The 15821-nt window shown below is 49.0% G+C and overlaps 1 protein-coding gene and 1 long non-coding RNA gene across 4 annotated transcripts in view; one reads left to right on the top strand and one right to left on the bottom strand.

The window, feature by feature from the left end:
- The window catches only part of TBXAS1 (thromboxane A synthase 1), a 154963-nt gene that overhangs the window by 119814 nt on the left and 19328 nt on the right, over positions 1-15821 (top strand). Inside the window, exon 10 of one of the 2 annotated variants that reach the window (XM_047844649.1) lies at positions 5906-7256. The exons of the other annotated variant lie outside the window; for it this stretch is intronic. Coding sequence (XP_047700605.1) covers positions 5906-6076 — 171 coding nt within the window. The 3' untranslated portion in view covers positions 6077-7256. Of the gene's footprint in view, positions 1-5905; positions 7257-15821 lie in introns of those variants that run through there. 2 annotated transcript variants of the gene reach the window in all.
- Positions 1-15821, bottom strand: part of LOC125157731 (uncharacterized) — a 48693-nt gene that overhangs the window by 16990 nt on the left and 15882 nt on the right. The window lies entirely within an intron of this gene.

Here is a 15821-nt window from a genome sequence, read left to right on the forward strand (position 1 = left end):
TTAAACAGTGACCTTGGGTTGGATAATTAAGGACACGACTAACTTTACAAATAATCAGCATGATTACTGGAGTTGCTTTTTACTTTTGTAGAAGTCACTCATTTGGTCACCTGGAAATAGTGGGGCTTCTGCCACTGTGTTGTGGGGCAGATCCAGCCCACCCAGAGAGCCAAGCAGCAGAGACTCTGCCTGCACTGCCCGCGAGGTGACTGCTCTGAACACTCAGCAGACCAGCCTCTGCGAAAGCACCTCTTAGATTACGACCCTTAGACCTGGAGGACCCCAAACCAGAGGCCATCTGGTCTGGGCCCTCCCACCCCCCTGCCCCCCGCAGGAGCAGGAGGGGCTGTTGCTCCATCTTATGGACAAGACAACTGAGGCCTAGGGAGCTCCCTCAGGCCACGTGTCATCTCAGAATGAAGGGAATGTGTTTGTGGCCGCTCAGAGCGTGTCCCTCCCTCCCTCTCTCTCTCTCTCTCTCTCATCCTTTCACCTTTCTCTCAAAAGCTCATTTAATGATTCGCCAGCCTGGCTGCAAATCAGTGATTTGTAGACCTGAAAGACACTAATGATGTGGTCACCACCATCATCATCCTAACAGTAAACATTTATGGACCACCGTAATTATTCACGATGATTTTATGTATGAAATAAATCTGACCTAACTCTGTAAAGAAATGGGCCCTATGAAGCAAGATGATTATGTCAATTAGAAATCACCTAGAAACACTGAACGGAAGGGTCTCAAGTTCTGCGACACACGTACCATCTGGCGGTTTTGTTTCTGGGCTTGATTCACTGAGTCACTTTGTACAATTTCAGGGGGCATTGTCTCTCTTCCTTAACTCAGTCTCTAACCTGCGGCCGGTAGTAACTCTCTATTTACCTTAGCTGTGTTAAAGTTCTGCTACAGAACTATCCCATTTCCAATTTGTTTTTATCAAGGAGTGATCCTTTGGGGTCAAGTATTCAATATCAAACAATATTGATAATAATTATGATGGGAATAATAATAAGAATGGCTATTCATTGAACACGTGTTCTGTGCCCGACCCTGGGCCAAACAATTCTAACAACCAGTTCGCTATTTTTAAGTACAGAAAATATTTCCTTAAAGATTAGGAAATTGAAACTCAGAGATTAAGTGAAGGGCTCAAGGTGGAAACAGAGCCTAGATGTGAACTCAGATCCACTAGCTCACAGTTCCTTGATGCTGTCTTGGGACTGACCACTAGGTCTGTAGTAGATTGTTCTATGAGAGCAGATGGCTGTCTAAAACCACACGTTCGGACACATTTATGACCCTTACGTTAGCACTGTGATAGCCAGGCCTCTCTCAGGGTGTCAGAAAGTTCCCAGAGTCATTTTTCCTCCTCTCCTGGGTGGTCCCCTCCTTGTCTTCTGCCAGGATAAATGGCATTTGCTACTTAGATCTTTGGCTTTGAGGAACTAAGACACCCTAATAAATCAAGATGTGTCAGTCTCAACCATAAAAAATTAATTAATTTACTTCAACAACCAATAAACAGATCAAACAACATAAAAATCTACGGCAAAAGAAAGAAAGAAAAAAAACCTAAGCCAAGAAGTATATAGTTTCTTTTTACTTAACGTTTGATAAATTTACATTCTCCTCATCTGCCCTTGGGTGTCTTAAAAGGAAATTCTATCAATATTTCCATGTAAAAAAATTTTTTTTCTACATAAAATCCACATCAGAATCCCTCTAGTCATTGTGTTTCTTGGGTTTCAGACAGGCAGTTTCTTCCTTGGGAATAATTTAGATGTCAAACCTGTCATTTATCATTGTATCTAGTAGCATTTTTCTCCCTGACCCTCAAAATTTAACTTAAAGCCCACTTAGTAAGGTCTGTGGGTATCCTGACAAATACCCTTCTCGGGCTCTGTGAGATTTCTGGTGAGACAGGCCACAATCCAGCAAAACAAATCCTGTCCATTGCTGGCATCTAAACACTATCCCATTAAATGTCCACACTTGATTTTCTTTCCTACAACTGGAGGAAGGGATGAAAATACCACCTATGCCTCCAACCCTGATTTCCTCCATCAAACTTGAAAGCCTTTGGAGCTGCAACACACATTTTTTTTCTGATTAGTTCATTCACTTCCGTGTGAGTTAGGTGAAGTTTGGTCCATCGGTTTAATCCATCCCTGCCAGTGCTCCATCTTGGATAGTCATTTCCAGAAAGGAGCACCTCCTAGTTGTCCAAGTCGAATCATTAGAGACTTCTGCCTTCTCAGCTGGGAACGCCAGTGACCAAGAAAGCAACAAACTTTCCCCTAGGGATTTGTCTTCCTTAGCCATTTTCAGAAAGTCTGAAGTCAGCAACCTTAGAAGAAAAATAATTTCATATCCCCTCCTCCCCCTGCTCTCCCTCCTTCCCTGTGTCCTTAGGCAGGGTGACATGCTTCTGCTTGCTGACCCCTAGACAAGCTCGGCTGTTGGCCCTGTGACTACACCTGTCTGTTGTCACATCCGGGCACATGATAGGTGCTCAGTGCTTAGGTAAATGAATGAATAAGTGAATGAATGAAAGCTAAAGTTGAAAGAAACTTAAGAGACCATTCAATCGAATCCCTTTATTCTACAGGTAAGGAAACTGAGGCAGGGGGCTTTGGGAGACCACCCGAGATCACGAGGTTTTGGTGTGGTTTCCTGACTCCAGGCCTATGCCTGTCACCTGTGCCTGACTCCGAGCTTAGCCTGTGTGCCCTTGACCCTACGCTCTGTCTTTGGAGCAGGGAAAGTCTGCAGCTGTGGTCAGAGAGCGAGTGCCATCCAGCTCCCAGCACGAAAGACTCTGTGTTTTCTCCTCTGGGTGAACAAAGAGTCTCTTCTTCACTGTACAGGCCTCACCTGCCTTCCTCCCGGTAATTCCTGCTGCCAGCAGTCTGTCGTCTAAGCCCAGCCTGGCATTCTTCGAAGATTCCTCAAGGCCATCTGCTCCCTGTCCTCTAAGCTTCGGCTCTGGGGATGTAATGTGCCCTTAGCAAGACGTCAAGACATTACCCCTCCCAGCCTTCCAGAACAGACACCGGCATTTCTTCCACAGACAGTATTCCACAATTAAAAAAAAAAATTATAAAAGCTAAAAAAAAAAAAAAAAAAAAATACTGGTGGCATACCAGTAGCCTCCAAGTGGGTGACAGTCATCAGGGAAAAACTTAAGCAAATCAGCCTGAAGATAAGACATTATCTATTATACTCTGAATGTTAAATTAGTCAACTGGTGGGCATTTCTATAGCTACGCTACAGACAGGGAACAGCAGAAATTGCTTTCTTCCCTTTGGGTTTAATCACCAAGAAATGTGAGGGTACAGAGATTAAAAACCAAATAATCTCCCTTCCTGCTTGTCCAGTCAGGCTAACCTTCATGCTGCACAGTGTTTACTGGTGGGAAACTGCCAACTTCTAGATGAAAGACGGGGGTGGGCAGGGGGGGTTCTCTCCTGTTATTTCCCCGCCAACCTGCATTCCTTCGGGAAAGAATGAAAATGGAGGGAAAGCGGCCCCTGGTCACTCACCGGGATTGTTCTCATGGATCTAGACAGACCATAAGTAATTCAGTGAGTCACTCACAAAGACTCCGCTTGTCTGTGGCTGCAGCATTCAGGCAAGCCAAAGGCAACCAGCACCACCAAAATGCAGCACAAAACTCTTATCAGAAGATACCATTTTTTTCTAAATGTCATATATACAATTTTTATTGGAGCGTGATGACAGATAGTGAATAACTTAACATAAATTTGCATAATATAATACAGCTGTTAATTTATGATCATATTAAAGCACAAAGTTTTGTAGTTTGGGCACTTAAAAGTCGTAATCTTTGGAAACTTTCCCTCCTGTTTGCTCTTTATTTATTACTTATTTAGGGTTGCCAGATAAAACACAGGGGGCTAGTTAAATTTAGGTATTTCTGGAAAAAAAAATTACAAAAAAGGGGTGCGCCTGGGTAGCTCAGTCGGGGGAGTGTCTGATTTCAGCTTACGTCACGATCTCACGGTTCATGGGTTCAAGCCCCGCGTTGGGCTCTGTGCTGACAGCTCAGAACCTTGAATTCTGTGTCTTCCGCTCTCTCTCTGCCCCTTCCCTGTTCATGCTGTGTCCCTCCCTCTCAAAAACAAACATTAAAAAAAATTAATTTCTGATAAACACAGAATCATTTTGTAGTCTAAGTATGTCTCGTGCAATATTTGGGACATGGTTATACTAAAAAATGATTCATTGCATAGCTGAAATTCACAGTTTGCTGAAGGCTTCTATTTTTATTTGATAAATCTGGCAACTCTATTCTGACTTCATAAATACCTTATCCCCTACTGGCTCTATGGTCACAGTGGGGGGAGCAGGTATTGCCTATGGTAGGGCTCTTGGGATCGTTACGCAGAGTCAGAGGGATCAGATCACAGAGGTACAAATGCAAAGGGAGAAACTAAGCTAGGCAGCATACCTGAGTTTTCCTGGGGCAGCCCTGGGAGTGTTAGAGCGATGGTTTTCAAACTTGTTGACCACAACACGTCGTAAGAAATATATTTAGAAGTCAACCCAGTACAGACATACCCACGTAATTAAACAAACGTTTTGTGAAACAATATGTAGTCTTCTAGGTGTGATATACTCTATGTTCTATTCCATTCTATTTCCTTTTTTAAAATGCTGCTCTTAATCCCCTAAATTGAATTCACAATTCCCTAAGGGTTCATAGCCCACATTCTGAAAAACACTGGGTTAGAGGGTTATAACTCAGGAAAGTGAATAAGGAGCTTTTTTTTTTTTTTTTTAATCCACTCTACAAATGAGGAAATGTGTCAGATCAGTTAAGAGACTTTCCTAGTCCATTTCACTAATTTGTGGCTAAACTAGGAATGAAATTGAGGTCTCTCAGCTCCCAAGCCTGTGTTTCTGGTTTCATCCTACCATACTTTCTCTAGTGTCCATTTTCCCTATCTCCAACTTATAACACACATTCTAGGATCCACTTTTTTGTTTTATTTTACCTGATTACACTATTCCTAAACCACTCTGTTATTACTTCAGATTCTTCTAAAATTCCCAAGATTTATATCATTGCTGATCTAAACTGATTATATCATTGCTTATGACATCCACTTGACTTCTAAAAACATTCAAACTAATTCATCTTGGCGCTGACCCTTTGATCCGCAGCATCTTACTTCCCCTCTGCGCCCAACCTTGTCTCACTATTTTGGTGCCTCAGGAGATCTTTACAGTTCCATGTACTCTCCCCTAGAGACAGGCACTGCCAGAGATGTAAGAAAAACATAAGAATAGTAACTATTACTTGTTACCATTTGTTCCCTCTAATAGTCCCTTTCGGAGTTGAGAAAACATAGGTTCAGAGAGGCTAAGTGTGTGTCTCAGGGTCACACAGCAAACACAGACTTGAAGAGCTCAAGTCTTTTTGCTCTAACTCCTATGCTCTGCCATCAGCACATGGAAGTGTGCTGAGATGTCCGCAAACATCTGGCAGGAATACTTCCGGCAGGAATACGCTGGCAGGAAAAAAAAAAGACATCAATCCAACAGATATCCATGGAGGCTGTATATTTTCTCACATTCTAAGTCTAGATTTTCAAACCACATTCAGGACTTTCTGGAATCTTACAATCACTCAGTTTACTATCCTCTAGATCTTCTCTGTGACCATCCACTCCACGTGTACTTTTTTCCTAGCTGTGATGACAAAGTCCAAAGCGACGCGTGGTCCCCAGAGCACCTTTCCCGTGTCTCCTATCGTGGCCCTAAAAGAGTACATCCTGGCTTGCAGAATCCAAATGCAGAGCTCCTTCTGGTGGTAGCTCAGCAGTCAGTCCGTTTACACGGAGAAGTTAACTTGGCGCTCTCCCTCCACCCCGCAGAATAATCTTGCCTTTGGCTTCCTCATGGCTGAGCACCGGGAGCCACAACCCACCTTCCTCGGGGATGCACGAAGCAAGACGCTCATAGCAAGACTCACAGACAGCAATTTGCAGCTCCCTTTCCCCAGTTTATCTTCCTCCACCCTGAATGGAGCTGGGCGGATGGCTTAGACACAGGCTCCAGGCTGGATTCCCTGCCTCAAAGCCAGGTTGAACCCCTGAACCAGCCACATGACCGTAAACCTCAGTTTCCTGTTAAAGGGGATAATAAACCTATTGGCTCCATTCGGTTGGGGCTGATTAGATGAGGTGACACGTGTAAAGCACTTAGCATGCAATCCTGTGCCTATGCCCCCCAGAAGCATTTGTTTCTATTTTGCTGTTGTTTCGATGCTTCCTGTCACTCCCATTGTACAGATGTCATCTCAGAAGCCTTAAGGAGACACGTGTCCCTTCATGTGCCTCTGATCCACCAGGGTCTCAGCACATGCATCTGTGCCCCTCGGCCAGCAGCCCCTCTGCTGCCACGCCCGCATCCCTCACTGCCCCTCTGGGGTCCCTTGCTGCCCCTCCCTTTCAGCCTGGAACTTTTCCTGCCCTCCTTCCCTTCCAACAGAGTTCCTCTTTTCACATCCTATTTCCCCAGAACACTATTTTCGGCCAGAGACCAACAAAACAATGGTAGAATTACCAAGACCCGAGGACTTGGAAGGATTTCAGACATTGCTGGTTGATCCCGAATGCCCTCTCCTGGGCACCTGCTCGGGACCCATCATCCACTGGTCACTCCAGGAATGAAGGGCTCACCTCTTCCATGTTTCAAACAGCTGGACCAGACCATTAATCCACAAATCCATTTCCCTATAGTTTCCATCTATAGCTTCAAACTCTGGGCCCAAATGACCCTTTAAAAGACTGCCCACCTCAGGCTTCTGCAAATTTTCTCCATGTGGCACACTTTGAAGTCCCTTGCCCACCCTAGTCTCCCTCCAGCCTGTGTACCTCTAGAGGGTGATACAGCCGGAGTAGCAGGCTGACCCAGGGTGCGAGCAGATGGTGCAGAGGAGAGCACAGTAGCTGCTTCCATGATGGTTGTTTCCAGTGACGGGGACGGGGGGGCGGCCATTGATAACCCGTTCTCCAGTTACCTTCCCTGAATTTGTCAAAATGTATCTCAATTATTGCAACTCCGTAGAGTAATAAGTCCTACAAGTTTCAAATACACCGGATAGAGGGGTGCCTGGGTGGCTCAGTCGGTTGAGCTTTCGACTTGGGCTCAGGTCATGATCTCACGGTCTGTGAGTTCGAGCCCCGCGTCAGGCTCTGTGCTGACAGCTCAGAAACTGGAGCCTGCTTTGGATTCTGTGTCTCCCTCTCTCTCTGCTCCTCCCCTGCACATGTTCTGTCTCTGTCTCAAAAATAAATAAAAACATTTTAAAAATTAAAAAAAAAATACACTGGATAGAAAAGGTACTTCCTTTGATTTCCCCCCCAAAATTAACCCCTTCAAGCGTTCCAAAGCATGGTAAACAACTTCATACTTCACCCTCTTCAAATCTTTTCTTCAAAATACTTAGCTCTGTTGTGGTTTTATGTGTATGCGATTCGTCTCTCTCTCCCCACTGGCCCGACTGGAGGCTCCAAAGAGAGGGACTCACTATGGTAGCCCCAAAGCCCATGGGAATCCTGGGGGCCCTAAGGAACGAGGGAATGGATCTGTTATAGGCTCTGATCCCACCTCACCTCATCAACCCCATCTCCTTTCCTGTCATGTGCCAGACAACTGGGGGTCTGAGAACAGAGATCCTGCATTGGGGTGGCACCCAAGAGCCCGTTCCAAGCATGGTGTCGTGGCGGGGCCTAGTCTTCGGGTGAGGTGTGAGAAGCCAAGCGGGCATTCTAGGAGCATCTTCAGGGAGAAACCAAGTCAGAGAGAAGGTCAGACCTGCCAGAGGAGAGTGGTCAATCTAAACAGGCCGGCCAGAGGGGAGGAACCTAGGGCTCAAGACACCAGGATGGATGTGGGTGGGGGGAGGGGCACACAGGGCTCCTCAGCTCCTCAGCTGAAGCGGCAGGGAGCACTCACCAAGCGCTTACTGTGTGCCAGGCATCGGTAAGTGCCGTCTGCAAACAGGCTTTTTGCCGACTACGCGAGGTGTATTTGTATTATCTCCATCTTACTGGGTGAGAAACTGAGGCTGACAGTGAAGCTGACCACAGTCACACAGCCGAGAAGCAGCGAGACGCAAATTCCGATGTGGGCGATGTGACTCCTGTGGGCTTCTACCCAAGGCACAATACTGGCTCCCGAGGTGGAAGCTTGATGTGGAAAGAGGGGGAAGACCCTGAAAGAATTCCCCAGGCTGTCTGCACAGAGCTAGACTTTATATAACGTTCTGTAAGCCATGGGCTTAAGCAATGCCCTGGGAACTTAAAGATACAGCTGAGACTCAACCCTCAGGCCCCATTTCCTGTGGGGTGTTACAGGTGACTCCAGGGTGCAGCTGAACTTGAGAACCAGCATGAATCAAAACGCAAGAGGAAACTGCTCTTCCCTGCTCTTTCCACGGCAGAGCCCAGAGGCCAGGGGGACCCCAGAACGGGAGTCTCACTTCCATTCCTCAACAGGGACTGGAGTTTCAAGTTCTCACACCCCAAGTGAGGCCGAAATGGGCTGGGGCAGAGGAAATGTACTCTGGCCAAGACTTACCGACAGTCTGACGACCGGGTACAGAGGCCGCATGCGGCTTTTCCGTTCGACTGTACTGTACTGTTTCCAGCTCGACTGGCCAGTATTCTTATGGGAATGTTCAGGACCCCCTCCTTCCTTGGCTACATACGTGTGAAGTCTCACCCCGTGTTTCCTAGCTTCACTCCTCATAAATCAGTTTTCAGGGCCTCTGAGCCTAAAACAGTTAGCTGCAGAAAGCACAATTTTGATTACAACATGATACTTCCACTAAGAGCACTCATCAGAAAGAAAGGTAACGCACAGGCACACAAAGAGCTTTCTGAAGTGAATTCCAGACGTTTTTGCTCTAAATGCATATGACAGTTGCCCTATTTTTAATTTACCTTAAAAAAACCACATTGGTGGGGCGCCTGGGTGGCTCAATCGGTTAAGCGTCCAACTTCGGCTCAGGACACAATCTCACAGTTCGTGGGTTCGAGCCCTACATCGGGCTCTGTGCTGACAGTGCAGAACCCGCTTCAGATCCTCTGTACCCCCCCTCTCTCTACCCCTCCCCCATTGTGCTTGCGCTCTCTCTCTCTCTCTCTAAAATAAGTAAATAAACATTTAAAAAACACCACACTGGCAAGCTAAGTGATCTGGGGGGGGTCCCAAAAACCAGAGCAGACTGCCCAGGCCAGCCTTGCCTTGGCCTAGAAGACCTAGAAGACCTCACGGGACCTCCCTGAGCTCAGGGAGTTAAGGGCTCTGTCACAAAAAATGGTGTTTTCTCATCAGACAGATTTGCAGTTTTACAAAATTCAACTCCCCTACCAGAAATCCAACCCTACCCACCATTAGTCTGAGCTTTTGGAAAAGACTCTTTTCTTAGATTACTGGGGAAAGATCACAGCATCCTACGGTCTGGGCCAAAGGGAGCAAGACATCAGAACGGTTTCTTTGGAAGGTGGTAACTCATTGTGGGGTTAATGAACCTTGAGAAGACCCCACAGGGGCCCTCCTCCTGCTGCCATTTAAGACTGTTGCCTTGTGCCCTTCCCTTAGGAAAAAATCAAGAACAGCTGGGAATTGTGCGATCTTCAGGAAACTCTGCAAATATATGTATCAGTCTGGCCAGGACCCTCAGGGGTGGCCCCACACTGACCCAGGGACAGTCTTGGAGCAACTGCTCTTTGTGAAGAAGCTCGGAGCCAGCTAGGGTCAGAGAGAGAAGAGGGGTAGGCGACCTGAGCTAGGAGCCCTGAGCCCACCCCCCCGCCCCCCGCCATCCCAGTTTGACAGGACACTATCGCACAGAGCAGGGGCCTCCTCATGGGCCAGTGAGCTCCCCAGGTGCTCATGGGGGTTACAGGTCCAAGGCTCAGGAACAGGACAAGGCAGAAACTCTCCACAGCTACCACATCAAAAGCAAGCACTGTAGAATTCCCTGAGGCTCCCTCTCCTTTCCCCAGGAGCCGCCCCACATCGCTGCCCATCTGGGACAAGGGCCCTCACCAGCCCAGGCACTCTGCCAGGCACCCAGGAGGACCCAAGAGGTCTCTGCAAGGGCTTTTCGCACTTCAGCTGGGAGAAGCCACTGCACACTCCCCACCTGCCTGGCCGGGGTTCGCGGACACTCTGGACTCACAGAGTCCTGTCCTCCCCCAGCCACCGCAGGGGCTCCCTCTTCCCGAACGCTCCCGTCCCTCCAGCCCAAGTATGTGCTCCTGCCTCAGTTTACGTGCTATCTTATGAAGCCTTCAATCGTCCCCAGGCCGCCCCTCTGCCGCGGTCATGGAGCAGAGCATGAGCACACCCTTGTGTGTCCTTCTCGAACCGGGAAGAGAAAAAAAATCCTCCTTCCTTGCTTTCCTTGTCTTGGCCCTGTCAGACTTTGGAGGGCAGACAGGGGTTCTCACTCACACAGCATTATTTCTGCCAGGCTGCACCCTCTCTCTGCCTGCTGACCTTGTGCACAAACCCTTCTGAGCCTCGGTTTTCTCATCTGTAAAACAGAAACTCAATAAAATGATACACGCGAAACTCGCCCTGTGCCTGTCCTCCAGGACTTGGTCAATGAATCCTCAGTGTAGCTGCGAGCATTCCCTTCTTATAAAAACACTGTTGGTTCCGCTCTCTGCTCCTACCCCTGCCCTGCCCCAGGCCAGGCTTTCTTTCTCCTGTCCCCACCCTTGTCCCAACGTCACCTGGAGCTGGCTTCCAGGCCCCTCACTCAGAGGCTTGGCCCGGAGGGGAGACACGGAGGTCATCACAAAGGTGGCAGCTGAGGGGCAATGGGGTGTCCTTGGTCCAGCACCCCACTCCTCTGTCACAGCCATACTGTGGGGCCAGCACTACAGGCAGGAAAGCCGCCAGCAGTCTGTGCTCCTGGCAAACACAGCAGTTCGAGAGCTAACTTCTCAGATCTGTGTCTTGTGTGGCAGGATGTGAGCCGCATGTCCTCCTTATGTCTGCTGGGCGGTCACCCCACCACCTCTGGTCCTGACTCCTGGGCCTCCTGTCCAGGACCCTGTAGAGCAGCAAGGTCCTTGCCCTTTGAGTTCCTGGAGGCCATCTGCTGTCACCCTATGATGGGCAGGAAACATGGCCTGGCAAATGGGCCTGGCCCAGCTCAGCCACGCCCACCTCCTTAAGGCCACTTCTCTGTCCCCAAGTACCCAGCTTCCCTCCAGGTCCACACCTCCAACCCTCCCTGGCCCATGGCCGTGGACTTGACCCCAGGCTGCCTGGAGCTACCGTCCTGCAAAAATGCCTCGGCCCACCGGCTCCTGCCTGGGGCCTCCTGATGTGACACTGCCACCTATGGCACCTCAGAGACCCCAGTCTGCCCCCACCTGAAGGTCAAGTCCCTTGAAGAAGCCTCACTGCAACGCGGGGAACAGGCACCCCACACCTGGCCCTGATAGGGAGCAGCAGACGCAGAAGACAAAAGAGACAAACGATTCCTGAAGATCCACGGCGAAAACAAATTCCCGTAATTAACACGTGCCACCTCCACGATACATGGGCTGCCACGTGGCTGGCATGAAGCAGAGAGGCATAAACTGCAGAGAGCACGCACTCCAATAAAACGGCAATAAACGATGCGCCTGTGAAGGAACTAGGTTCAATTCTGCTCCAAAACCTTGTTTAAGTGCTTTTATTGTTTCTGTGTGAAAGAGCACAAATGCTTTTTGAAAATTGCTTCGGCATAAGCCTCCCCTTCTCTGGGAAGTGTTTCCGATGCCCCCCAATCCCTGCCCTGAGCAGACTGGGTGGCCCCCACAGGGCCCCCACCATGTCCCCATTCTGTGCTCCCCTCCCTGTGAGCCTCAGCGGGGGTCCACAGGGCTCCTCCCCCCCCAGGGCCCCCACCCACCCAGGGGCACACAGAAGGCATGGGGGACACACTCCCAGTACAACAGTGGTCTGGACCAGGTGGTCTGCAAACATCAGGGGAGCCCCAGAGGTTGGTTGCTAAGGGCACCCTTGGAGGACAGATGAAATTCTTCTTATTGGAAAGATCTTTAAAATAAATAAATACATCAAATAAAAGCGTAAAGATAGGAAAACATAAACAGAATCTTTTTTCACAGAGGGGAAGGGAGGGAGTAGTAATGTCCCCTCACGTGGCCACAGTCACCTTTTTTGGGGTTCTGTCCTACATTAGAGGAACAGCCCAGTATCAGATAAACAGCAACAATGACAACAAAAACGGGTAACAAAAGTTCCCCGAGTGGGGACCGGGCTGATGTCCCCGAGGGCTCATGCTCTGGAAGCTCTGTCCGCAGGAGCAGCTGCTTGCTCGAGAGCGATGCCCCTAACTGAAGCCTTCGCTGGCTGCCTCGGGGGCCCACAGGCCCAGCTTGCTCAGCAGATGGGGGGGATGAATGGGGAGCCTGGGCTGGGAGCACTCAGCCTCTCATTCCATGAGACCCTCCTCCATTCCATGAGAGATAGGAGTCTCCCTGGGACCCTCTCTCCCCACACTTGGGCATGAGAAGGATGGCAGGGAGTGACCATCATCTCTCCGGATGCCCACGCCAGGGAGGTGAGCCCTCCACCTCCTGTAACGTGGTATGAAGGAAGCATCTGCCAGGCCATTCCAGAGACGCCCGGGGGGGGGCCCACCCGCAGGCCGGCTGGCCCAGCCTTCCCTCTGGACCTCAGCAGCCCCCCTTCCCCTGAGGCTCCAGCCCCGACCCAGCCCACCAGAGGCTGAGGGAAGAATTCAGCGTCTCAGCTCCTCTGAACAGAAATTGCTATCAAGCCTCTGAGGAACATGCTGTCTGATTTAGCGAGTCTCCTCCCACCCCCAAATTTAATTACAAAAAAAAAAAAGGTTTCCCCCCCAAAACCTCATCCTCATGTATTCAAACCCAGTCCTCCGGCAGCAAGGGGAGGAGGGATGCTTTTTGGTGTCCTTGGGCCCACCACTGTCAAGGCAGCTCATGTTAGCTGTTACTCGGGGGCCCGTGTTTACTTAGCCTCGCCACTGCAGAGGCCACTCTTGACAAGGAATCCTTTTCATGAAAAGCCACCAGCTGCAGAAAATCGGCAAGGGCTAAAACCGTGTCTGGTGACAGAGGTGACAAGACAGCCATCATGGAGGGTACGAGGCAGCCCTGGAGACAGACTCTGACTAAAGGCCAGCTCTCCCAATGTCTGGCCATGGGGCCCCGGGCAAGCCACCCAAACTCTGGGAACGTCCACCTCCTCCGGGGCAAAGTGGAATCTTCCAAGGTGACAGGAGGTGTTCTGCAAGGCTCTTTATTTAGGGAAGAGTTGAGGCAGGTCTGCAAGAGCCTCTGCGATGTCTTCCAGGGCTCATCTTCTAGCATCTTCCTCCCTCTTCTGATTACAGGAGTGGGGGCCTCTCGCCAGCGTCTCCTCCAAGGCAGCCCCACTGAATTCTTTTTTTTTTTTTTTAATGTTTTTTAAGCTTATTTATTTTTGAGAGAGAGAGAGAGCGAGCAGAGGAGGGGCAGAGAGAGAGGGAGAGAGAGAATCCCAAGCAGGCTCCACACTGTCAGCACAGAGCCTGATGTGGGGCTTGAACTCACAGACCTTGAGATCGTGACCGGAGCCGAAACCAAGAGTCAGACACTTAACCAACTGAGCCACCCAGGTGCCCCAAGCCCCAGTGAATTCTTAATTCTCACTGGCACAGTCGTTTCCATTCCTCCTGGGAAGACCCCACGCCTGAGGCTACCGTGGACTCACTGGTCCCTGACCAGCACTTCTAGAAACAAGCAAATCTGATACATGCACTCCTCACCTCATGCCCCAAAGCAGAATTGCAAACAGAGCTTCTTAAGAAAATCCCAATTGGCACTCTCTGAGGAATCCTTACTACCACCCTTTGAAATGTGATTTGTCCCCATTTCACAGATGAGCAAACTGAATCTTGGTGAGGCTTGATAACTTGCCCACTGTCCTCCAGTCAGATCTGTTGAATTCCACATCTCTGCTTTTCCACTTACAATTCTGTCTGTCAACCGTGAAATGCAAAATCTCCAGAGTTGATTATAAAAGAGAAAAACAGTGAATTGCTCCTTACTTTTTTTTTTTTTAACTTCAAAAACGTACTCATAAGTAGGGCTGAATATATTTTAAAGCTTAGCTGGGTTAGTGGGATTTTTTTTTAAGAGCAGTAAATGAGCCTGTGTGAGCACAGGCAGAGACAAGCCACCCCACCTCTCTGAGCTGTGGGTCCTCATCTGTGCAGTGGGGCCCCCGGGGGGTTGAACTCATGGACCTACTGAGGCTCTGAGGCTCTTTATCATCCTGTAACTAATCTCCTACTCATGTGCCGGCTGCCAGTTCCTGTGACTCCTTTCTCCTAAGCCAGTGAGTAGATGTACTACACTTTCCTCGCTAAAATCTGGTCCCAGACTCCATTTAGGCCTCTGGACAGCATTCTTGGGCAAAGGAGACTTTTTTCTTTTTTTCTTTCCTTTTTTTTTTTTTTTTTTTTTTTTTTTAGCTTCAGCCTAGCCCTCCCCACTTATATCCTGAGATGGGAAAATGGACTGAGCAGGCAATAGGGAATTTAAAATGAGCTGGAAAAAAAAAAATCCTGCCACAATAAATCGCATCACAGTGGAGATCTCTATCTAACCAGAAAATTCTCAGTCCAGACAATGGCTCATTTATTTCCAACAATATTCAATACAACAGAATTCCAGGCCAACAAAAGGATTTCTACAGGTTCTTGGAGTTGGTTGCAAAGGGATTTAACCTACATAGAAAAGAGAGCTGTTCAATTATAGATTCCCAGGAGTGAGGGAGACCTTTGTAAATAAATTGTAAGGGGTCTTGCTGAAAATGCGGCTACTTCCCTGGGGAGCATCTCACCTACCGACAGTGTGAGGCCGATGTACCACGGCCCTGCCTAGAGGACGTGTGGGTAAATATTTGGGTAGAGACGGTTGCTGCTGGGATGGTGGGCAGAGCCAGCTATCGGAGGAAATGGCCCTCTCTCCCAGGCCCAGAGATGATACATTTCTAGAAACATCCAGGCAGGCAGCCTCTAAAGACTCCTGGGCTTTCCAAACACATTTCCTATTCTATGGTCAGCAAGACCGCGTTGTGAGCATGGGCGGTAAAGAGGAGGCAGGAAACAGGAGGGTGGGGAGGGGTCTGGAAGCCAGCCTTCTAAATTTAACATGCAGTTGCTTTTAGGCAGAGTGGATAAAAAATAAATTCCAGTGCTTAAAGCTCTTATCTTTGTTTACCATTTCCCCAAACAGCACCTGACCTGGGCTCTGACTTTTAGACTGAATTATCAACACGCACACAGGAATGAGGGATGGGGGGGGGGGGGGGGGCGGTGCTGGGGGTGGAGGTGGGGGTTAAATAGGGCAAGTTCATCACTCTCCACCTTCACGTGACATTTCTTCAGCCAGCAGGTGACCCAGGATCTGCTAGCGTCACAGGCTGTCCCTGGGTAGATGCGGTGCCATTTGGTGGGGGGGGGGGGGGGGGGGGGGTTAGTCATGATGCTTCAGACCATCCTAGATGTGGAAGTTACCATGAGGTCACACATGTCTACCTCCTTTCAATGAGGGATCCATGAATATCCTCCAGCAACCTCTTCAGATGCTCAGTGACAGCTTTTGAAAATCTCCAGTGTGCATGGGGCTTGTCTATTTCATGAAGTTCTAGTCATCTGAAAATCCTTCCCTATATTGCATCAAAACTGTTCTCCCCACGCCTTATACCATCGTCCTGGGTCTGCCCCAC

Source organism: Prionailurus viverrinus, chromosome A2, assembly GCF_022837055.1.
Source record: "Prionailurus viverrinus isolate Anna chromosome A2, UM_Priviv_1.0, whole genome shotgun sequence".
Classification (NCBI taxonomy): Eukaryota; Metazoa; Chordata; class Mammalia; order Carnivora; family Felidae; genus Prionailurus; species Prionailurus viverrinus.